Source organism: Felis catus, chromosome E3, assembly GCF_018350175.1.
Source record: "Felis catus isolate Fca126 chromosome E3, F.catus_Fca126_mat1.0, whole genome shotgun sequence".
NCBI lineage: Eukaryota > Metazoa > Chordata > Mammalia > Carnivora > Felidae > Felis > Felis catus.
Window position 1 is genome coordinate 41,083,880 of NC_058383.1, and position 22,469 is coordinate 41,106,348.

At 61.8% G+C, this 22,469-nt stretch overlaps 4 protein-coding genes across 15 annotated transcripts in view; 2 read left to right on the plus strand and 2 right to left on the minus strand.

Annotated features, from left to right (window-relative positions):
- The window catches only part of AXIN1 (axin 1), a 63,008-nt gene extending 61,186 nt beyond the window's left edge, over positions 1 to 1,822 (plus strand). Inside the window, 2 exon segments of the mRNA XM_023247010.2 lie at positions 615 to 782; positions 949 to 1,822. Of these exon segments, the coding sequence (XP_023102778.2) occupies positions 615 to 782; positions 949 to 1,075 (295 nt within the window). The 3' untranslated portion in view covers positions 1,076 to 1,822.
- Positions 1,823 to 2,104: 282 nt separating this feature from the next.
- Positions 2,105 to 5,919, minus strand: PDIA2 (protein disulfide isomerase family A member 2). Of its 2 annotated transcripts, XM_003998969.6 has the most exons (11): positions 5,573 to 5,919; positions 4,214 to 4,420; positions 4,007 to 4,140; positions 3,788 to 3,925; positions 3,600 to 3,716; positions 3,391 to 3,516; positions 3,122 to 3,319; positions 2,896 to 3,016; positions 2,634 to 2,815; positions 2,346 to 2,456; positions 2,105 to 2,233 (listed from the first exon to the last, which is right to left on the minus strand). In XM_003998969.6, exons 1-11 carry the CDS (start codon positions 5,778 to 5,780, stop codon positions 2,189 to 2,191), a joined length of 1,587 nt encoding a protein of 528 aa, XP_003999018.3. In that variant the 5' UTR covers positions 5,781 to 5,919; the 3' UTR covers positions 2,105 to 2,188. The 2 variants fall into 2 exon arrangements, with proteins under 2 accessions (XP_003999018.3, XP_019676851.3); XM_019821292.3 differs by lacking the exon at positions 3,391 to 3,516.
- A 17-nt stretch (positions 5,920 to 5,936) lies between these two features.
- On the minus strand, positions 5,937 to 8,565 carry ARHGDIG (Rho GDP dissociation inhibitor gamma). 2 transcript variants are annotated; one of them, XM_023247013.2, is made up of 6 exons: positions 8,188 to 8,558; positions 6,900 to 7,079; positions 6,702 to 6,785; positions 6,544 to 6,620; positions 6,398 to 6,461; positions 5,937 to 6,304 (listed from the first exon to the last, which is right to left on the minus strand). In XM_023247013.2, the coding sequence occupies exons 1-6, from the start codon at positions 8,258 to 8,260 to the stop codon at positions 6,105 to 6,107; spliced, it is 678 nt and encodes a 225-aa protein (XP_023102781.1). In that variant the 5' UTR covers positions 8,261 to 8,558; the 3' UTR covers positions 5,937 to 6,104. The 2 variants fall into 2 exon arrangements, with proteins under 2 accessions (XP_023102781.1, XP_023102780.1); XM_023247012.2 differs by having other exon boundaries at positions 6,544 to 6,785; positions 8,188 to 8,565.
- A 2,640-nt stretch (positions 8,566 to 11,205) lies between these two features.
- Positions 11,206 to 21,979, plus strand: RGS11 (regulator of G protein signaling 11). Of its 10 annotated transcripts, none has more exons than XM_045047941.1 (17): positions 11,206 to 11,317; positions 11,679 to 11,775; positions 11,855 to 11,905; positions 12,103 to 12,209; positions 12,892 to 12,943; positions 13,057 to 13,115; positions 13,335 to 13,411; positions 13,584 to 13,665; positions 15,059 to 15,127; positions 16,139 to 16,216; positions 16,302 to 16,363; positions 16,486 to 16,599; positions 16,707 to 16,822; positions 16,972 to 17,059; positions 17,156 to 17,294; positions 21,024 to 21,106; positions 21,182 to 21,979. In XM_045047941.1, the coding sequence occupies exons 1-17, from the start codon at positions 11,273 to 11,275 to the stop codon at positions 21,300 to 21,302; spliced, it is 1,440 nt and encodes a 479-aa protein (XP_044903876.1). In that variant the 5' UTR covers positions 11,206 to 11,272; the 3' UTR covers positions 21,303 to 21,979. The 10 variants fall into 10 exon arrangements, with proteins under 10 accessions (XP_044903876.1, XP_019676856.2, XP_044903873.1 ...); XM_019821297.3 differs by having other exon boundaries at positions 16,187 to 16,216; positions 21,200 to 21,979; XM_045047938.1 differs by having other exon boundaries at positions 13,057 to 13,411.
- Positions 21,980 to 22,469: the final 490 nt, after the last annotated feature.

Sequence of the window (22,469 nt, forward strand, 5' to 3'; positions counted from 1 at the left end):
GCAAATCTGGCCGGCCACTGCCTCTGCTCTTCAGACCAGCTGTCTGCAGTGGGGGTAGGGGGGCGGGCAGGTTCATTTCCAGACCCATGCACGGTGCCATTCACCCAGCCTCTGGCGTTCAGAGTTTCTGAAGCTTTAGGGCTTCAGGCCTCTCCTAAGGTACAGGTAGCATAGCCCAGCCTAGAGGTGGGGGCTGCGTTTTTTCCAGTAACCTAGGCGTTTTTTCCCACGCCTCGTGATGGGATCCACCATGGGTTCTGGCCCTGAGAAGCCACGTTCGTGTGGTCTGGGTAGGAGGTGACGTGCTCCAGCCAGCTCAGGACACAGGGAGGCTGGAGGCCACGGGCACGAGGGGAGATGAGCTGGCATCCATGCTGTAGATTTCGGAGAGTGTGGCCGGACCAGAGCCTCTGGTTGAGGCCCTACACGGAGCGAGGCCACAGGGCACTGCGGGTGAGGGGTATCCGGGCTTTCGCACTCGTGGTGTTTGCACACAGCCAGGCCGGCTCATCCTCTCTAGTCCTTATCCCCTGTTTGTAGGGGGCCCGAAGCCCTTTGGGGTGTGTCCTGTGTAACCCCGAGCCCAGCGGTCACCGCTGCGCCTCTGCCCCCAGGTCGAAGTCGCAGAGGAAGGCGGGCAGTGGGAGCGCCCAGCCGTGTGACAGCATCGTGGTGGCCTATTACTTCTGCGGGGAGCCCATCCCGTACCGGACCCTGGTGCGGGGCCGAGCCGTCACTCTGGGCCAGTTCAAGGAGCTGCTGACCCGGAAGGGCAACTACAGGTGAGGGCCGGGCGGCGCGGGAGACCCTGCGGTGGGCAGCACACGTGTTGGCGGCCGGGGCCCTGTGGCGTCTGTGTGCTCGGGAGGGGAGATGAGGCCGCTGGGCCAGCAGAGGAGGGGATGAGGCCCTCACCTCCTCTCGCCGCCTCTGGCCCACGTCCTCCAGATACTACTTCAAGAAGGTGAGCGACGAGTTTGACTGCGGCGTGGTGTTTGAGGAGGTTCGGGAAGATGAGACCGTCCTGCCGGTCTTCGAGGAGAAGATCATCGGCAAGGTGGAGAAGGTGGACTGACCCGCCAGCCGGGCCTCCGCGCCAGGTTGGGCCCTCGTCAGGCAGGGGCCAGGGCGGCCTCCGAGGGTCCTGTGGGTCACCTGCTTGGCGTGTATGCAGACAACACAACTACTGGCAGAAGGCCACCCGCCTCTTCGGGCCATCTGTGTCCAGACGGGCAGGGGTCGCTCTCCGGGTCCCACAGGCCTCCGTCCTGCAGCTGACGAGGAGGGTGCGCGGTCCACTCCTCAGCAATACTTGGTCCGCCTGGGCGGGGAGCCCGCCCCGGAGCCACCTCGACGGCCCTCCGTGTCGCCCTGCTGCTGACCGCGGGCAGGCCCGCCCGCTCCTCGCCCCGCGCTCACACTGCAGGCTCTGCCCCTCCCCCTGGGACTCGTCCGCCGCGCCCTGCCCCGCTCGGGCCTGGCCCGGGCCTGGGGGGCCAGGGGCCCCGCGGGGGCCTCTGTAAATTGTACATGTCACCGAGTGCCTTCAACACAGCTTGTCTCTTGCCTGCCACTGTGTGGATCCGGCGCCGGAGCCCGGAGCGCTCTCCCTCCTCCACCCTCCGTTTCCAGAGCGCGGGCTCAGCGGGTCCCGGGCCCCTCCACCTCCCCTTTAAGGGCCCGTGTAAATATGTACATTTCTCAGGCCAGGGCCAGCGGGGTGGAGGGGGCTGCCCCAGCCCATTTTTCATGCGCTGACTTGTACAATTATCTTTTCAAAGGTACTTGGATAATAATGGAATAAAATCATTTTTGAACCTTCTCCGGCGATGGAGACACCTCTTTTCTGTGGGTGGAGCCTGGTGGCCTGCTTGCCATCGTCCACCACGGCACTTCAGGCCTCTGAGGGTCCCCTGCGTGTGGGGGGTGTCCGGTGGAGGTACGCTGACAGCTCTGGAGAGGGTGGGTTCCCAGACCCTGATCTGGGTCAGAGACCCACCCAGAGGGGCTGGGGGCAAGGGCTAGGACGCATTCAAGACGGAACGGGCCCAGGAGGTTCTTGGGGGGCCGGGGGGCCGGCCGTGCTCAGGAACCACACACACCGTGCAGGATCAAAAGCTCTTTATTCACTGGTTCCTCAGTGAACCATCCGGTGTGGGGGCACCAGACGGTGATGTTGGGGGGGCGACTACAGCTCCTCTTTGGGCTCCGTGGTGGAATTGGCCGGGGTCTCCTGGAAAGGGTCACAGAGCCCCGGCTAGAAGCTGTGCCCTTGACTCACCCCAGCCCCTGGCACCCTCACTGCCACGTCCAGAGACCGGGAACCTTGGGAAAGAGGCACCCACCGGGAAGGGGGCTGCGGGCTCCTCTGCGGGCTCCTCTGCGGGCAGCTCACCCCCGTTGTCCAGGAACTTGGAGAAGGTCTCCAGGTCCCTGGTGCTTTTGTATTCAATCACCTAAGGAGGGACACGAGGCGCTGGAGAACACGCCTCACCCAGCCCTGCACCCTGGCCACATCCTCCCAGGCCCTGCCGCTGGAGGCCCTGCCCTATCTCTTGGCCATGGCCGAGGCCCGAGGAAGGTGCGGACCAAGCCGCAGACCGAGGAAGACGGGGTCTCTTGCCCTACCTCACCTTGCGACCCGGCCCCGCGGGGAAGAACTTGAGGGTAGGGAAGCCGTGCACAGGGAAAGCCTCCAGCTCGTTGGCTGTGGCGTCCAGTTCCGCAATGATGATGTCCTCGTGGTCCTTGTACTTCTCGGCCAGGGCCTCCCAGGCCGCAGCCATCTCCTTGCAGTGGGTGCACCAAGGGGCGTCTAGGACAGCGGGGCGTTGGCACAGCCGGCAGAGGCCCCCACCTGCCCGCTGCCCACCACCCGTGGCCCGCTGCACTCACAAAACTTGATAAACACATTCTTGGTTTCGTCGAAAGCCACCTGCTCAAAATTCTTGCCCACGAGGGTCTTGACCGGCCGCTGATCCCAGTCAGGGGGCAGCTCCTGGCTCAGGAGGTAGGGCTGGGGGAAACCAGGCCGGGTGCTTCACTGGGGGGCTCTCCTGGGCACTGCTGCTCCCCTCCCGCCCCCCCCCCCCTTTCCCGGGTGGGCAGTTCAGCAGCAGACCTTGACCTCGCCGCCGAGGACCGCGTGGCAGAAGGCGGTGACGGAGGTTGCGGTGAGCGGCCCCCCGTGTGCAGGTGCGTACTTCTTGGTGGTCTCCATGTTGATGAAGCGCAGGGTGGGGGCCTCCTCAGCCTTGAGGCCGAAGTACTGCAGCACGTGGCCATTGTCGGCACCGACGTCCACGACCACGAACAGCACCTGCCGGCAGGGAGTCGGTGCCGGTCAGCCCACATCCCCACCACCCCGCCTCCCCCCGTCCCAGCCGGTACCTGCCCCCGGAATGGGGGAGCTGCCTCCCCGAAGCCAGCTAGCAGCTCCCGGTGGGAGGCCAGTGTCTGGTTGACAAACAGCAGCAGGTGGTTGAGGATCCTGGCCGAAAAGATCTTCGGCGACGTCTGCAAGGGCAAACCGCACTCGCGGGGGCTGGCTCCCCTGGACACGACCCCACCCCTGCAAATGCACCCACAGTCCAACTCACCCGGCTGTTGAATTCTGTGACCAGACGCATGCTGTGCGTGAGGAGGAAGTGCGACAGGTCGCCCTGATCCAGGCCCAGCTCTTCGTCCACTGGGAAGTCTGCCCGGCCCTCGTCAAACTGGACAACTCAACGGGGGTCAGCAGGAGCCACGGCCCTGAGCCCCGACCCCCACCTTGGCCCTGACCCACCTTCTTGAAGAGCACCACGGTGTCCTTGGTGAGGCCAAACTTCTGAAAGAGCTTTGGCCGGTCAGTGAGGCCAAAGGTCATGTCCAGGGCATCCTGGGCCAGGGCCAGGAAGGTAGCCACGTCCTCGTCCTGCAGGTCCTAAGGAGCCCCAAGCCTGTGAGGTCAGCTGGCACCGCGGGCCCTGCTCCCATGGCCTGGACCCCAGTACCACCAGCTCACCTGGAAGAAGCCAATGACCACGACATCCCGGCCGTCGATCAGTGCCTGGGCACCGTCCTCGTCCTCCAGCCGGGTGGCACTGGGCCCCGCCCGCCGCCTCAGCCATTCAGCGATGCCCTCGGCCTCTCTGGGGCCTGCAAAGAGTCCCCTCTTTGCAGCCCGGGCCCAGCCCCCCGCCCCCGCCCCCCTCGTGCCCGCTCCCCCTACCGGTGTACTCCTCCGGGTGTGTGCGGTTCCCATCGCGGAAGAACTTGAGCGTGGGGTATGCAGTCACAGCAAACTCCTCCGTCAGCTCTGTCTCTGCAGGCCCGTCCACCTTGGCCAGCCTGGCTTTGGCTGACTCTGCCGCCAGCAGGGCTGCGGCCTTGCTGTATTCGGGGGCCAGTGCCTTGCAGTGCCCACACCATGGGGCATCTGGGGGACAGGGCCGTGAGTGTCCCCGACCGGCCTCCACAGCCCCAGCCTCGGCTCAGGCTCCCTCCCGGCCAGAACCTTGGGATCAGTCAGGTCTGGCAGAGAGCACTCCTATCCACGCTTCCCGAATCCTTTGGGGGCCCACCTGACCCTCTGCAGAGAGCCAGACTCAAGGTCCCACACCCGGGGGGGGGGCGGCGGGCGGTGGGGGCGGGGGGGCGTGCAGCGGCCAGCACCGCCCTGACAGTGAGTTTGAGAAGAACCCTCCAGCTGCTGCTCCCTGGCCACCTGTGCCTGCTTGCGGAAGCCTGCCATCTAGGAATGGCTTTCACGTGTGTAAAGTTTTGCAAGAATCCACCGAAGAGGGGGCGCCTGGGGGGCCCAATTAGTTGACTGTTTGTCTGACTCTTGAATTTGGCTGGGGTCATGATCTCACGATTCATGGGATCGAGCCCCACATCGGGCTCTGAGATAACAGTGCAAAGCCTGCTTGGGATTCTCTCTCTCCCTCTCTCTCTTCCCCTCTCCTGCTCATGTGCTTGCTCTCTCAACATAAATAAACATTAAAAACATGTCTTCTTTAATGTTTATTTATTTAATGTTTATTTAGAGAGAGAGAGAGAGAGAGCGCGCGCACTCTCAAGTTGGGGAGGGGCAGAGGGGGAGACACAGAATCCGAAGCAGGCTCCAGGCTCCAAGCTGTCAGCACAGAGCCCCACGCAGGGTTCGAACTCACAAACTGTGAGATCATGACCTGAGCCAAAGTCAGACGCCTAACCCACTGAGCCCCCCCCAGGCGCCCCTATTCTTTTTCTAATCCATAGCAGAATATGCAAGGCCTGAATGCTATGTGGCCCCTCACAGAAAGAGTTGCAGATGGATGGTGATCTAGGGTCTTCCCTGCACCTGTGCCTCCCTCCCCAGCCCCACCCTCCCCTGCTCAGGCTGGACGCCCCCAGGCCCAGCTCAGTCCCAGGGCTTTGCTTCAGGTGCCCTTCCATGGAGCCCCAGGAGCACAGCGGGGGGCCAAGTGCCCACAGGGGAAGTCCCTCATGTGCACAAGCCCCGGATACACAGGGTGGGGAGTTGAACCCCCCCCCCGCCCCGGGGGGCCCCTGTGGGTCCTCCAGCCCTCTGGCCCGGTGCACTCACAGAACTGCACCAGCAGAGTGCGGTGCTCCCGCAAGGCCAGGCCGAGGTTGCGCCGGCTCAGCACCAAGATCCCATCCTCCTCAGGGATTTCCTCCTTGGGGGGCTCCTCCTCGGGCTCCCCGGGCCCTGGCCCCTGGCCCTCTGGGCCCGAGGCCCCAAGCAGCAGCAGCAGCAGCAGCAGCAGCACAAGCAGGAGCTGGCCGTCCATGGCAGTGCTGGGCCCACGAGGCGGGGGGCAGATAAGGGGGCCGGGGGCCAAGCAGCAGCTGCCACGTGGCACCCAGTCCTAGTCCCAGGAAGATAAGGCCACGAGGCTCCCCCCACCCCCGGGGGAGGGGAGGCAGACAGAGGCAACACCAAGGGCACCGAGACAAGGTGACGTTTAATAGGACTGTTCAGGGCACAGTGCCAGCCCAGGAAGGGGGTGTCCCAGGACCGGAGCAGAGGGTGTGGGGGTGTGGTCACTGACTGCAGGGGCAGGGGAATCAAGGACCCCAGGTGGGCTGAGGACAGCCCCCAGGGTAGGGGACGTTCAGCTCTTCCAGTCTTGGCAGATGTGGAGGCCCCACTCCCAGGACATGTGGTCTGTCCTGTCATCGTCAGTGAAGAAGGACGTGACCACGTAGGCACCCCGCACCAAGGCTCCTCGAGGCACCTCCTCCACCGGGGTCACAAACTCATACTCCTGGGCGCTAGGGCCATAACTGCCCACCATGTACACCGCCTTGTCCACTGGGGGAGGGGGAGGTTGTCAGGGGCCACCCTCTGCCGCAGCCGCCCCCCCCCCCCGCAGCCCCCCAGGCCAGCCCTCCTCGCTGCCCTCACCACGCAGGCCCTGGCGGTAGGTGTGATGCAGACACTTGAGGCCACTGACGATCTCCTTATTGACCTGGGGGACAGAGGGTGTTAAGGGCCCCTCTGGGGGGGCTGGCCCTGTGCTGGCAGGTGTCCCCCGCGACAGCTGCCCTCACCTTAAAGGTAATCTTCACTTTGTAATCCACACCCTCCTTCAGGACAAACACCTGGTTTTTCAGCGCAGCCAGCTCCCCTGCGAGGGACAGTGCAGCTAAGTGTGACAGTGGAGACCCTGCCCCAGGAGCCCCACGGCGGGCGAGGGGGGGGGCAGTACCTGTGAGGTCCATGGTGATGGGCCCCGGAGCCTGCTCAGACATCAACGTCAGCCTGGTCACCTGCACATTGGGCAGGCTCGGATCTGAGGAGAAACCGGAAGTCACCAGGACGGCTCCCCCCCCCCCCCCAGCCACCCCCGCCCCGCCCCAGCCGCCTGGCCTCCGCCCCTCCCCTCCGGGCCCAGAGCCCTACATACCCACGAGGGGTGGCAGGGGCCCCAGCAGTGCCCGCTTGTACTTGACCAGGCTCTCGTCATCAGGGTCCAGCTGCTGGATCTCCTGGAGGCTCTTCCTCCCCGGGGCCCGGTACTCAGGCACGGCCTCATCCAGTGCCTCGTCGGGCGACAGCTGTCTCCCCTCCTTGTCGGTCAGGAGGACTGAGGGTTGGGGAGGTGCATGAGCAGCTGTGACCAGCTGACCCTGGCATTCACTCATCAAACCGAAGCCCCCCAGCTGGCCAGCTGTGCCTCTCAGTGCCCAGAGGGACTTGGTTCAGGGAGCGGGGTGGGTTAGGGAAAGGGATGTGTGCTCAGAGAGGGAGGGGTGCATGGGGGGTCGGGGCAGAGAGGTGGGCTGGGAAGAAACAGAGCAGCATCTGCACCCAAACCTTTTAGGAGGAGGCTGGGGGGTTGGAGAAGGCTCCTGAGAGAGGGAGCCAAGCGACACCCCGGAGGCACCAGCTGCCTTTTCTGGCCCAGCAACCCATCCATCCGGGGCTCCTCCCTGACTCTGAGGCCAAAGGTGGGGGGAAGGAAGACCCTGAATGGGGCACAGCCCCAAGGACTGGAGGCCACCACTGTGGAGTGGTGACCTCCGAGGTCTTCCCTGGGGCAGAGGCCCTGCCCTTCACATCCCGGAAAGCCTTCCTGCTGTCCCAGGGGTTCCTCTTGGTAGTGTTCCTGGGGCACAGAGGGGCTTCTCTCTAAACCCCTGCCTGCGCTCATGCTCTGAGGTTACCTCCCTGGGCGCCTTCAGACTCAGAATCTCCTCGAGCCCCTTCCCATGGTGCCTGGCAGCAGGGGTCTCGCTAAACCCCTTCCCACAGTGTTTTGGGACAGGATCTTTTCCAGTCCAAGCTCTCTGCACTCCAGGCTCCTCAGTGATCACCACACGCCCTGAAGGAGCCCTCGCCCCACCCAAGGGAGGGGGGATCTCAGGGGCAGGTTCCCAAGGGGAGAGGGTCTCGCAGCCACCCTGGCTTCACAAACAGACCCGCCCACTCTTGGCTCCTTCTTCCGCCTCCCCCCCCACCCCCCCCCCCGGCCTCCCCCCTCCAGCCAAGGTCTACCCTGGACGAAGCCCTCCACCCCCGCCCCACCCCGCCAGAGCCCAGGCGGGGGACCACGCCACGATTTCCCCTCCAGTGCCCCCAAAGTTTCCGCGGGGGAGGGCGAGCCCCCGCCCCGGGCCGAAGCCTCCTCACCCCACCCCCCGCCCGAGACCCCCGCCCACGTGGCCGCCCTGGCCCCAGCCCAGCCCGCTCACCTCGGGCGCACAGCGCCAGCCGGAGCAGCTCCAGCAGCTGCGCCCCCAGCTCACACGCGTCCAGGCCCAGCATGGTGGCCCGCGGCCCGGCTCCGCCGCGGAGCCGCCGAGGAGCCGCCGCCCGCCCCGCCGCCGCCCGGCTCGGCGCTCAGCCCCGGCGCGACTGCGGTGAGCTCATCCCGGCCGGGAGCGCCCCCCGCGCCCAGCGCCGCGCCCGCGCCGCGCGCCCCCAGCCGCTCCGCGGACCCCGCGCAGCCCCGCAGAGACGCGCTTGTCGCCCGCACGGCACCGGCACCTGGGCGTCCCCGCCGTGGGCGCACCAGGAGCCCGCACAGCCGCCGCGGTCACGGACCCAGCCGCCGGCCCAGCCTGCACCCCGCTCTGTCCGTCAGAGCTGCCCCACCCCTACGGCGCCCGCGAGAGCCTGGGGGATTCTCCGGGGAAGCCCTCTGGGAGGGGCGGGTGGGGGTGGGGGCGCCCAGTGGAGCAGGCGTGCCCCTCCTCCCCCAGGTCCCCAGGCTCTCGTTACCTGCAGGCGGTACAGGCCGCACCTGGGGCTCCACAGTCCCCCACCCCACCCCCACCCCCACCCATCTTCTGTCTGGGCAGAGGGGACTCCTGGAGTCTGCCCAGCCTGGGGAGCTGGGTGTGTGTGTGTGTGTGTGTGTGTGTGTGTGTGTGTCTGCGCGGTCTTCTGGCTCCACATCCCAGAGGCTCACAGAGGACCCGTGTCCGCATACCCAGAAACTGGAGGTCCCACCCACAGAGCGAGATGCAACATGGAGGCACACGGCCATTCCCCTAGCGTTTATGGACTGGGCTGTGTGAATGTGCCCTGGTCTCTGCAGGCTCTGTGCACCCAGGCCGGAACGAAGGGCCCTGTCCTTGAGGAGGAAAGGACACTGACCCAAAGTAGAGTCCTGGTGGTGGAGAGCCGAGATGGGGGCATAAAAGGGGCTTCTGGTCTTGATGCCTGGACAAACTTCGGGGTAGGCAGATGGGAGCAGCCAGTGCAGGGAACAAGGGTGAGCTGGGTCTCGGGCTGGGGACAGCTAGATCCAAGAGACGTGAGTGGAGCACGTGGAGGAGACAGAACACCGGCCTGAGTCCCCCTTCTTCCTTATGCCTTTCTGCCCCACACCCCATTTCTGAAAATACCCAGGGATCAGACCCACCTTTGCCCAAAACAAGGGAGTGTCCCTGCCACCCTGGCTTCACAAACAGGCCTGCCCATGCTTGGCTCCTTTGTTGCTGAAGCCCCCGTACCCCCACCAGAGCCCAGGTGGGGGACCATGTGACAATTCCCCCATCTGCACCCTCAAAATTTACACAGAGGAGGACCATGGATGCTAGGGGCACTTGGGCTTGGGTGGGGACTGTCCCCTCTGGAGCTCCATCTGTCCACAATCTTCCCAAGGCAGGATTCCCCCAGCTGGGGCCCAGGCCATTCTAGGGCCCCACCCCTGCTGCCCTTTCCCTGTGGCAGGGGTAGTTGGTTAGGGAAACCACTTGTCCCCAGGTGCACAGCTATGGCCTCTGGTGGCCTTCAGCTTCTGTGGATGCCCACTCATCCAGAGAGGATGGGCAGGCCAGGCACCAGCCTGACCCCACCTGTGTGGGTGGGGATGGTTAGGAGAAGGTCACTGGGATCTGAGCGAGATCCCTGGCGGAGGCAGGACTCCCCAACCCATCCTGGACCTGGCCTTGCTAGCAGTGGACATAAATCGGTCTGAGGCTGCAGGACAAAGGCCAACCCCCCATCCTGCTCTGTCCCCAGCATCCCTGAGGCAGGAGGGGAGGACAGAGACTCTATCTCCAAAAAGCAGAAGTAGACCTGGTTGGACTTTTTTTTTTTAAGTTTATTTGTTTTGAGAGAGAGAGAGAGAGAGAGAGAGAGCGAGCAAGCACACGCGCTCAAGTGGGGGAGGGTCAGAGACAGAGGGAGAGAGAAAATCCCAAGCAGGCTCCATGCTGTCAGCGCAGAGCCCCACATGGGGCTCGATCCCACAAACTGTGAGATCATGACCTGGGCTGAAACCAAGAGTCGGACCTTGACCACCCAGGCCTCAACCACCCAGGCGCCCCTTGTTTGAATTTCTTATAAATGTCCAGCAAAGGGGTTCTGAGGTGTAGTGGCCAAGCTGCTGGCTGGCGTAGGGGGAGGAAGGGCCAGGACAGGGCCCTGAGCCTAGAGGCTGCAAGGGAACCATGAGTGGGGCGGGCGTGTTGAGATCCCCCCTCCCCAGTAAAGGTCCCCACCCACAGTCTCAGATATCCTGTATCTGTGGAGTCTCTGCCTGTTCCTCAACTGGTCCTGCCCAGGCCTCTGTGCAGCTGGGGGGAGAGTGAGCCTTCTGCCACCTTTCCCCCCACCCAGCACACCTGCAACAGCCAACCTGAGGCACCAACATGGTGTGACGCATGGTGTCACGATCACAGAAACACACTCCTAGGACAGTCAAGCCCTTTGCCCTGACCTCACAGCCCCCTCCACCACTGGGGCTGCCGCATCCTGAGGAGGTCAACACGTGGGCTGGCTGGGGGAGGGGGAGGTAGGGATTACAAGAGACCTTGAACTGCTGTCCCCACCCACCCACAAGGACCCTCTCCTGGAGACCCTCCTCTCCCTGAGCCCCCCACCCTGTCCCAGCTGAGCCCGGATTCCCTCATTGACCTCCGCACCATGGCCCCAGGGCGGGCATCTCCACGGCCCACCTCGCGGCCCCTCCCGCAGGCGCAGGCCTCAGTTTCTCCCGTCGTAGGGGGAGATTCCTCCAGACTTCAGACCCCAGACCCGGCGTGCCCTGAGGGCTGACACCGCCGGGGCAACCCCCCCTCCCCCGCAACCACTGCGGGGGGGGGGGGGTTGCGCAGGGCGGGTCTTTCGGGGCGTGGGGGCGGATCTCGTGGGGAGGGGCGTGTCTTGCGAGGACGTGGGGGCGGGTCTTGCGGGGCGTGGGCGGAGAGGGGCGTGAGGCGGGTCTTGCGGGGCGTGGGGGCGGGGAGGGGTGGGGCGTGCGGACCGCGGGGCGGGGGGAGGGGGGGCGACTCCCGCCCCCACCCGCCATCTGGCCTTCCCGACGCCATGGCCGGCGTTCGCGCCGGTGCGCAGATGCCGCATCTGAGCAAGGTGGGTGCCGGTTGGGGGTCCCACCATACCCTCGATTTCCCGGCATCCGAGGCCGGGAGCCGAAGAGGGGTGGGCGTGGGTGCGCGCGAGTGTGGCCGCGGGTTTGGGGGCGACAGCGCTTTGTGAGGCGAGGCGAGGCGGCGGAGACCTGGGCTGCGGGGGCGGGAGTCGCCTCTAGCCTCCGCCCCCGCCCCCATTCCTCCGCCGCCCGCCGCGGCCTCAGATGCCACCGTCGTGCGTGCGCGTTAATCTTCTCTGAGCGCACTGGTCCCGGGCTCTCGGCCCTTTCCGGGGAATCGGGATCTGGGGCGAGGCGGGGGAGGCGGGCCGGAACAGTTCCTCAAGGCCCCCCTTCACCCAGATGGAGCGGGTGGTCGTGAGTATGCAGGACCCCGACCAGGGCGTGAAGATGCGGAGCCAGCGCCTGCTCATCACCGTCATTCCGCACATGGTGGCTGGTGAGGCGCCGCGGGAGCTGGGGTGGATGGAGGCCCTGCCCGAGCCTACCCCCACCCCATGCCAATCTCTGCTGTGCAGGCAGCGACCTCGTGGAGTGGTTGATCCAGAAGTACTGCATCTCAGAGGAGGGTAAGGGGGTCAGCCCCTTGCTCATCCGGTGCCCCACCCCTGCCGCGCCTCCTGTCCCCTGCCCCCGGCCCTGGGGTCGCTGTGCTGATGGCCTAGGCTGGGCTCACAGGTGTCAGGGCCAAGCCAAGTGTGCTGGGGAGGGAGAGCCCCGGGACTGGTTCTCCCAGGCTGAGCCCTCACCACCCTGCCGCCCGCAGAGGCCCTGCACCTGGGCACTCTCCTGGTGCAGCACGGCTACCTGTACCCGCTGCGAGACCCCCGCTGTCTTGTGCTCCGGCCAGACGACACACCCTACAGATTTCAGGTCAGGTGCAACGGGGAGCAGGTGGAAAGCACAAACCCAGCAGCCCAGCTAGAGGGGAAGGGGTTGGAGGAGGGCGTGGTGATGTCACCACAGGTCTGGGTCCACTGCCCCTCCCCCAGGCCCTTGGGGAGTGGTCCACTGCCCCAACCACACGTGCCCTGTGATAGGAGGACCAGGATAAGGGGAGAGACCCTCAGTTTCTCTGAGGCCGCAGCAGGGGACCCATAAAGGGTATAGCACCTGTGGAGGATTCTGATGGTTTCCCTGAGAATCCTTAAACCCCCACCCAGGAAGAAGTCTGTGTGGGGCCTGAGGACAGGATTCTAGCATCTCAGTGTGTAACCTCAATCACGACGGACCTGTCCTGCCTGGCCTCCCTGGCAGTCCCCACACATAGTCTTTAGTACAGACTTGAGCAGGCCCCACCCCCACCCCCCACCAGGCGGTAGGGACTCAGGGAGTCCAGTCCAGGAGGCAGTGCTTGCAGGGGGCCCCAAGGGGTGAGTGGAGCTTGGTTCCAGGTGGGGAAGATGGCCAGTGGTGTGTGAGTCTCCAGGCTGTGGGCAGACAGGCAGATTCTGAGGCCGCCCAGTCTCTTCCCAAGGGGCCTGGGGAGGGGGACAACTCCTGGGGTGGGGAAGGTCCAGCAGGTCCCAGAACCGCTGTCCTTGCACCATACCAGACGCCCTATTTCTGGACGAGCACGCTGTGGCCAGCTACTGAGCTGGACTATGGTGAGTGAGGAGGAGCAGGCTAACCTGGGACAGCTTCCTGCCCTCTGAAGTGATGTCGCAAGGGACGAGGGGCAGAGATTTCTCCTCTGCAGCCTGGCCCCCTGTCCTTCCAGCCATCTACCTGGCGAAGAAGAACATCCGAAAGCAGGGGGCCCTGGTCGGCCACGAGAAGGTGGGACGCTCCCCTAGGCTGAGGCCAGCCAGAGGAACCCAAGCCCTGCTCTTGACCCCGGGGCCTCAGTTTGCCCTGGAGCACACACACAGCCCAGGCCCCAGGATGGTGCAGACACAAACACGGGATCCCTATATGTCTCAGTGGGGATGTGGGTGGTCCCTAACCCAGAGCTGGACAGGAGAGGGGTTGCCCAGGGTAGACCTCAACACCCTCCAGGAACACTATGGCCAGCTGCACAGGAAGATCAACCACGCATGGGACCTGGTGGTGACCCAAGCGAGAGAGCAGCTTCGGTGAGACCCTGCCCCACCCATGACTTGTGGGCATCGAGTGGGAATTGCCCGGGAGGCCCAGCAGTACCAAGCCCTGGCTGTTTTCCCCGGCTCTGGCCTGAGGGTGGGGACAGGGCAGAAGACGTGCTGTTGTGGGCACCCTGTCCCCCAGCTCCACCTACCCTCCCTCCAGGGCAGCTAAGCAGCGCAGGAAGGGGGACAGGCTGGTCATGGCGTGCCAGGAGCAGACGTACTGGCTGGTGAATAGGCCTCCGGTAATACCCTTGTGTGTGTTGGGGGGGGGGGGCAGTTCCTTGTATAGCAGCGGGATCTTGCCAGAAGGCAGTGTGTTTCCCTCAAACGCTCGCTCTGAACCTGAGCCTGTGATAAGGATGCGGCTTTCGGGATCCCAGCAGTAAGTTCTATTTCTGGGGCCCATGAGAACCGAGGCCCGGGCCTGAGTCCGCCTCCCATCCACACAGCCCAGGACAAACCAGCTTCTTTCTGGGTCTAAAGGAGGAGGCAAAGTGGAGTCAGGCTTAGTTATAGCTCTGAGGAACTGAGGTCACAGACCAGGAATTTTGGGGGGTGCTGGCCTGTAGCTAGGCTGTACCCAGAACCGCGGTCTGAGCAGGAGGTGTGCTAGTCCTCTGCTGTGGATAGATGAGGCTGACCTGCTATCTTGGTCTGTGGGGGCGGTCAGAGCCAGCATGAATGCAAGTTCTTGTGGGAAAAATCCATGGAAAAGAAAAATGAGAGCGATCCACAGGCCTATAACTCATCAAGTGTGTGTCTGGAGGGGGGGTGTCTCTGGGAAATGACTCCTCCTCTTCCACCTGAGCGCCAGGTGGGCAGGATAGGGAGGTGGAAAGGCAGAGAAGACGTGGCCCCGAGGCTGTGCACACGGGCTGAGGGCAGGGCAGCGGGGGCCTCCGGGCGAACGGGCATGAGGGCTCTGCCTGGTCCGAGGTGAGGAAGAGACCAGACGTGCAGATGCATTTGAGGATAGGGCAGCAAGATGTGGGGTGGGTGAGCATCTCGAGAAGGATGGTTAAGACGGGGCTCCTGGCCAGCTATGTCGGTGGAGCACATGACGCTTGATCTTGGGGTAGTGAGTTCGAGCCCCATTAGGCACAGAGCCTACTTAAAAAAAAAAAAAAGGATTGTCAGGTTTGTGGTTTGAGTAGTCAGGAGCAGGGAGGTGAGCTCAGCTGAGGTGAGGTAATCATGGGGGTGAGGATGGGTAGAGAGCAGGCTTAGGGACTGGAGACTCAGGTTCTTAATTTTCTCTGAATGACAGTTTCTAATGTTTTGTTTTTTTGATTTATTTACGAGAGAGAGAGAGAGAGAGAGAGAGAGAGAGAGAGAGAGAGAGACAGGGCACAAGTGGGGGAGGGGCAGGGAGAAGGAGACACAGAATCTGAAGCAGGCTCCAGAGCCTGACGCAGGGCTCGAACTCACGAACAGTAAGATCGTGACCTCCGCTGAAGTCAGATGCTTCACCAACGGAGCCCCCGCAGGTCCCCTGTAGTTTCCACTGAAGGAGGACGTGTGGGTGTAGGGCTTCCATATATGAAGCTGGTGGGGGGCAGGAACACAAGACTAGGACGGGTCTCACCAGCCCACTTGGGCTGCACCCCTCACCTCATCTCAGCCTCCCCTCTGCAGCCAGGGGTCCCCAGCGTCCTGGAGCAGGGTCCAGAACGCAGTTCCTGCACTGCCGGGCAAGCGCAGATGGTGAGGACTCCACACCATACCCCCAGACCACTCCCCACCCTGCACATATATCTCTCCCACCCCAACTTGGGGGCTGCTCACCCATCCATCCGTTTTTTCAAATGGCACTTGACCCTGCCGTCACGCCCCACTGCCTGTACCCCCGCTCCCAGGCCTCTGCTAACTCTCACCTCTTGCCTCCCACCTGCTGCACTGGGTGCAAGTAAGTGCGATGGGGCCCTGGGAAGAGTGGGAGCTCCTCCCCAGGCCGGGACAGCATCAGAACCCGGGGGAGTTGGAGGTGTGCCCTCGGTGGGGCCCCAGGCCTGAGGGGTCTGGGCCGAGCCAGCCAACACCCTGCATGGACTCCAGTGGCCTCTGGAACCAGAGGGAACTGAGCCAGGACAGACGTGGCCACATTTGGTGGCAGCCGAGCCCTCTGTTTCAGTTCCACAAAATGTAAAATATCCCACATCTAGTACCTTACAGATAAAACTTTTTCCTGACTTCAAAGTCCTAGTTCAAGATTGCAGGTTTGTAATTTTCTTGTTATAAAGTCAGCCGAAGAGAGCCGAGGCGAAAATTGAAGATCTCGGGCATCCTGAGGGTTCGCAGGTGTTGGGAAGGGTCAGTCCATCCACCTGGCCCGGAAGATGTGGCAGGCAGGTTCTGAGCTCTGAACAGGCTGAGATCACCCTGGAGCATAAGTTAGCGAGACTGACTTCCTGAGTGGGATTCTGTTGCAGTATTTCTCATGTATCTGCTGTTAAAAAAAAAAAAAAAAAAAAAAAAAAAAAGACCTAAATACATTCGAAAATATGAAATAGTGACAGTTGGGGAACTGCAAGGTAACTTTGGAAACCTGAGGGCTCCATGGAACATTCTGGAAACCTTTAGACTAGAGGCCCCCAGAAGCTTCTTGGAAAGCCAGACCCCTCCAATTGAGGAGGGGGCTTCAAGGGGCAAGGCAGGGGGCCTGAGCCATTCTCTATCAGCCCAGGGATGGACTCTTGAACTACGGTGGGTTTTCAGTCCCCACAGGGCCTGCCTTCTAATTGCAGCCCGCCCGGCCCTTTCCAGACCAAGAATATAGATTTCTACAAGCGAGAGGTAGGTCCTAGGAGTGGGTGGGAGAGAGGGGCCTGGGCTGGCTGACCCCCAGGCCAGGCCCCACTTCATAGGCCTCACGTCCTAGATGGAGCTGTGCAGAAAAGCCCTGGGCAGGGCCCGGGTGAAGTCCTCTGTCTGCCTTGAGGCGTGAGTGGGCTGAAGGGCACCGGCTGGGGACCCCCGCCCAGAGCCCAGACCCTTCCTCGAGTGCCGTTGTCCCCACAGCCTGTCCCTGCACTGGCCCCTGGCACCGTCCCCCCACTCCCCAGGTACCTGAAGTTCAGCAGCCAGCGTGAGCTGCATGATCCCATCATGTCAGGGTGCCTGCCTGGCAACCCCTGGGTCACGGATGATGACACCTACTGGACCATGAACGCACCCAGGTAAGCCCAGGGGGGGCAGGGAGCACTGCCCCCCACCTCCCTTCCCACTGGGGCACTCCCCCCCCACCCCCCTGTTGCCGGCACATCCCTGTGCCCTGTCCCTCCAGCGTGGCTGTGCCCACGAAGCTCCGCGTGGAGCGATGGGGCTTCAGCTTCCAGGAGCTCTTGGAAGACCCTGTGGGACGGGCGCATTTCATGGCCTTTCTCGGGACAGAGTTCAGCGGTGAGAAGCCCCCTGCCTTGCTCGAGGCCCCTGTGAGGGATGCTGCTGCCTAGGACCGTCCCCCGCCCCCCCCCCCGCCCCGCCCCTGCCACATTTCTGCCGGCATGGCCAAGGCTCAGGTTGGCCTGACCTGGCGTGTGGACCCCTAGCTGAGAACCTGAGCTTCTGGGAGGCATGCGAGGAGCTGCGCCACGGAGGGCAGGCCCAGGTCCGCGCCATGGTGGACGCCGTGTACCAGTGAGTGCCGAGGGGTAGGTGCCGGCTGGCCGCTAGGCCTGCGTGCGGAACCCGGACCCACAGGGCCCGTCTCCCGTCCGCCTTCTGCCGACACAGGCAGTTCCTGGCCCCTGGCGCTGCCCGGTGGGTCAATATCGACAGCCGGACGATGGAGCGGACCCTGGAGGGTCTGCACCAGCCCCACCGCTACGTGCTGGATGACGCCCAGCTGCACATCTACATGCTGATGAAGAAGGTGAGTGTGCAGGCCAGGAGGGCTCGGGGAATGCCTGGCCCCGTGACAGCTGGGTGTGCACACCCACTTCCCACTGGCTGCTGGCGTGCTTAGACCTGCGACCCAGGCTCCACTTTCACAGAGGGGCAAACTGAGGCTCAGAAGGGCTGAGGGCTTGCCCAAGCCACAGGCCTAAGGAGAGGTCCAGTCGTGATTTTAGAAAGGGTTTTAATATGGGGCGCCTGGGTGGCTCAGTTGGATGGGCATCCGACTCTTGATTTCGACTCAGGTCCTGCTCCCAGGGTCATGGGATCAAGCCCCATGTCAGGCTCTGTGCTGGGCATGGAGCCTGCTTTAGATTCTCTCTGTTTCTCTCTCGCTCTCTGCCCCTCCCCCACTCATGCTCATGCTCTCTTCCTCAAAAGAAAAGTATTTTAACATGGAAAACCCAAAACGTGAACAAAAACATAGTAAAATGACCCCCACATACCTACTGCCTGGCTTCAAAAACAGCTCAGGGCCTATCCTGATTCATTGTCTATCCTTCCCCCTGCCCCCCACCCCGTGACTTTAAAGCCATTTCCAGACTTTCTATCTGTAGATAATTCAGGATCCTCTAAAAGACCTGGACCCCCTCCCTCCCTTTTCAACGTGACCCCAGATGTCAGTATCACATACTGAACACAGGATCACTCAAAGAGCCAGTCGGGGTCAAAACTTCCTCACTGGGCATCTGCGTTAAGTTCCCTGTTGTTGTTGTAAAAAAACACCACAAACTTGGCTTGAAGCAACGCGAATTTATTCTCTTAAAGTTTTGGAGGTCAGAAGTCTGACACAGGTCTCCTGGGGTAAAGTCAAGGTGTGGGTGGCACTGGTTCCTTCTGGAATCTCCAGGGGGAGAATCCCATGTCCTGCCTTTTCTAGCTTCTGCAGACGCCTGCCTTCCTTGGCACCTCCTCCTCCTGCGTCTTTATGCCAGTAGTCTAACATCTCTGACCTGTGTCTCTGGTCCTCCTGCAGCCCCCTCTTTGACTTATAAGGGCCTGTGGTGACACTGAGCCCACCTGGACAATTGAGGACATCTCCCCACCTCAAGATCGTTGACTTAACTCACATCTGCAAAATCCCTTTGCCTTATAAGAGACACCATCACAGTTCCAGAGGTTAGGGTATGGACATCTCTGGCATCTTCCCCTCTGAATGCCACAGCCAGAAACTTACCTGTTTTTTCAGTTTGCTTGAATTTGGGTCCAAACGAAGTCCGTATGTCAGAATGGGTTAATAAATCTCTTAAACCCCCTTTTATTTATTTATTTTTATTGTTTAAGTTTTTTTATCTTGAGAGCACGTGAACAGGGGAGAAGCAGAGAGAGAGAGAGAGAGAGAGAGAGAGAGAGAGAGAGAATCCCAAGCAATCTCCACACTCAGTGCAGACACCACCTCGGGGCTTGAACCCCGCGAGATCGTGACCTGAGACAAAATCAAGAGTCGGATGCTCAACTGACTGAGCCACCCAGGTGCCCCTTAAACCTCTTTTTAAAGCAGAGGCTTCTTCTCTACCTTTTCTTCTTTTTTTGTTTTGTTTTAAAGAAACTGGAGGTCCTTTGTCCTGTGATTTCCCACAGTCTGGGTTTTACTAATGGCACCCTCGTGGTGTCCTTGTGTGTTTCTGCAGATTGGTAGTTACGTTTAAGACTTGACCAGATTCATCTTCAGTTTTTTCGTGTATTTGGTTTTGCCAAGGGTCTTTACTTCAGAGATGGTGTTCGGTGTGTTCTCCCATCGGGAGGTACGTGGGGCCCGGGCGCCTCTCCTTTTGTGACGGGAGCAGCCTGTGGCTTCGGTGCAGGCAAGGAGCTGGCCCGTCCCTGCCTCTGTTTAAGAGGGGGGACACTGCTCTGAGACACCTCTTCTCGCCTGCTCTTTGTGGCACAGTCGTCCAGGGAAGGCAGGATCAGTGCTTGACCCCTTCTTTTAGTCACCAGTTTTCACAATAATGCATCGTACCCACGGTGTCTGCCAAGGGTGGCCAGTAAGTCTGAGATAGTTTTAACCCCGATGTAAATCCACACTCTCACCAGATGACGGGTTTCGTTCCGCTCTGGTTCTTACCCTTAATTCCCGTGCAGAGGTCCAGCCTGCCAGCTGTTGGCTCCTGGGGCATTTGATGTGTTCTGAAATCCGTGCTGGCTTTCTTGCCTTCTGGCGTGGTGGCTTGTCCCCGGCTCCGCCTGTGCCAGAACTGGAGTCAGCCGTTTCCATGGGAAGCCCTGGCTCTTTTTCAAGGGTGTTTAGAAACCTTGACGCGCACGCTGATGTGTCCACTGTAACCTGAACTGTTTCGGGCCCTTTCAATGAACAGAAGTAGGAGTATCAGTGTTTTAAACAGGATACATCAGGAGCTCGTACTGACACTTCCTTTTTTTATTATTAATTTTTAGTTTATTTGGGGGAGAGAGACACAGTACGAGTGGGGGAGGGGCAGGGAGAGCGAGAGAGGGAGACACAGAATCTGAAGCAGGCTCCAGGCTCTGAGCTGTCAGCACAGCATCTGATGTGGGGCTCAAACTTACGAACCGTGAGATCATGACCTGAGCCTGAGTCGGACAGACGCTTAACCAACTGAGCCATCCAGGCACCTCTACTTTTTTTTTTTTTTAAGGTGCATTTATTTATTTTTGACAGAGAGAGCGCGTGCCCGTGTGCATGTGGGGGGAGGGGCAGAGAGACTCCTAAGCAGGCTCCATGCTGTCAGCATGGAGCCTGACTTGGGCTCGAACTCACGAACCATGAGATCATGGCCTGAACAGAGATCAAGAGTTAGATACCCCGCCTACTGATCCGCCCAGGCGCCTCGTGACACTGCTAATTCAGGTTCAGGATTAGAGAATTTCCTTAACGTTGTTGACTTCCATCTCTTTCCTCACTAACCCACTGAAAATCTTGGTTCTCGACGATGCTAACATAATGACTCACTTGCTTTTTTCTCGCATTTCACTCAGGAGTCTCAACAACACAGCATTACCATTTACCATACAGTCACTGAAAATGGTTTGCTTTTTCCTCGGCTTGGTCCTCTGCACATACCCTCCTGGGGACGCCCCCTCCAGCAGCTATGTTCCGTGTGGCCAGGGTGGTGTCACCGACTGGGTGCCTGGCTCACTTGTCCCACTTGACTTCCAGTGTTTGGGAATTGACTATTTGTTGTTTTATTTTATAATTATGTAAAGTGTCTACACAGTTTCAAAATCCAATCAGCAAAGAAGGTACATTCAAGTAAATGTGGTTCTGTCCTGATCCTTCCGCTGTCTTCCCTTCTTCCCACTAAAATTAACTATTTGAAATTTATTTTTTTCTTTTAAATATAATAAGCAGTTGGGTTCATAGATTTCTCTCCCTCTTTGTTGTATACTATGCAGTTTTACAGTTTTTCTCGACCTTGCTTTTTATTTTGCTCTGTGTCCTCCCCCTCACTCTCGGGGTACACAGAGAACGGGGGGGGCACCACTTGGCATTTCCCGCTGTAGGTACCACGGTTCACTCCTAGCATGGGCACCCGGCCCCTGCCCAGCTTTTGTGGGTAAACTGGATAGGAGCCTAGGTCTCCCCAAGTCCGTCTGACTTGTTCTGGGGTGGTCGCCTCCAGCACTGTCCGCTGGGGCGGGGTGGGGGGGACCTGGGGCTGGCGGAGGCCCCGGCAGTGGCAGGCTGGACCGGCAGGGGGAGCCGTCTGGGCGCGGTCTCTTGCAGGACTCCTACCCGAGGTTCCTGAAGTCTGCCGCCTACAAAGACCTGCTGGCCGAAGCCGTGATTCCCCCAGAGGCCAAGAAACGGTGAGCTTGTCGGTGCCCGGAGCAGTGCAGACCCGCAGTGAGGCGGGCAGGACCTCACGGCTGCCCCGTGCTCAGGTCCCGTCTTGCCCACAGGGTGTTCCCGTTCATGCGGAAGCTGCCGCATTCAAGCCCCAGCCCCGCTCTGCTTCCTGCCGCCACCGCCGGTGGCCCTGAGTGTGGTGAGGGGGGCGCCTAAGTGGGCATAAGCGCCACCCTCACCTCTTGCCCAGGGTCCTGGCCACTTTTGAGAGCCCTGGCACGGGCGTCCCCTCATGCCCAGAGGCCCCGGCCTTGCTGTGGGGCAAACAGACCTCTTGGGCTCCCCCCTTTGCCCTTGTCCAGCCCTCTCGACGCCTCCCCACCTCCAGAACCATAAACTGCTGGCAGATACCAGGTGGGCCTCCGGCAGGTGGCACTTGTCATAGGAGGAGATGCAGGCCGCCGGGTGGATTTCCCCGGGGCGCTCCGCCCAGTGTGACCCTGTGGGGACCCCACACCACGTCCCCGCTTCTGCTGGGGGCGCCTCAGCCTTCCAGTCAGCCTAGAGCCATCCTCCTGCGTCTCGCCTACACTGTGGCCGTCACTGTGCACGTCCCAGGCCTCATGCCCCAGGGGCGCCTCTGGCCGGTCCTGGAGGCTGTGGCTTCTCCAGCAGAGTTGCACAGGGACGGCCCCAACAGCCCCACCCTGGTGACAACTGGTGCCAGTTCCCGGCAGGGGCGGGTGGAGCCCTTGGGGGAGGAGGGGACGCCAGACCCGGGGCGGAGGACAGTTGGGCCTCTGGGAGCGCAGCTCTGTGGGGCCAGAGGGAGCGCGCCCCCCTTCCTGCTCCCACCCACGCCCGACGCGGAAATAAAAGACCCGCAGCTCTCACTCTGAGCCCACTTTATTGTCCAAATCGTGGAGCGTGTGCTGTGAGGACCACTGGTGGGGCGTGTCTGCGAGGTGTGTCGGTGGGGCGTGTGCGTGGGGCGTGTCCATGAGGGTGCCGGTCAGGCGTGTTGGAGAGGCGTACCCGGTGGGGCGTGCACGTGGGGCGTGTCGGTGGGGCGCGTGAGGGTGACGGTTAGGCGTGTCGGAGAGGCGTACCCGGTGAGGCGTGTGCGTGGGGCGTGTCCGCGAGGCGTGTCCGTGAGGCGTGTCGGTGGGGCGTGCACGTGGGGTGTGTCCGTGAGGCGTGTGCATGGGGCGTGTCCACGAGGGTATCGGTGAGGCGTGTCGGAGAGGCATACCTGGCGAGGCGTGTACGTGGGGAGTGCACGTGGGGCGTGTGCGTGGGGCGTGTCCATGAGGGTGCCGGTCAGGCGTGTCGGAGAGGCGTACCCGGTGAGGCGTGTCCGTGAGGCGTGTGCGTGGGGCGTGT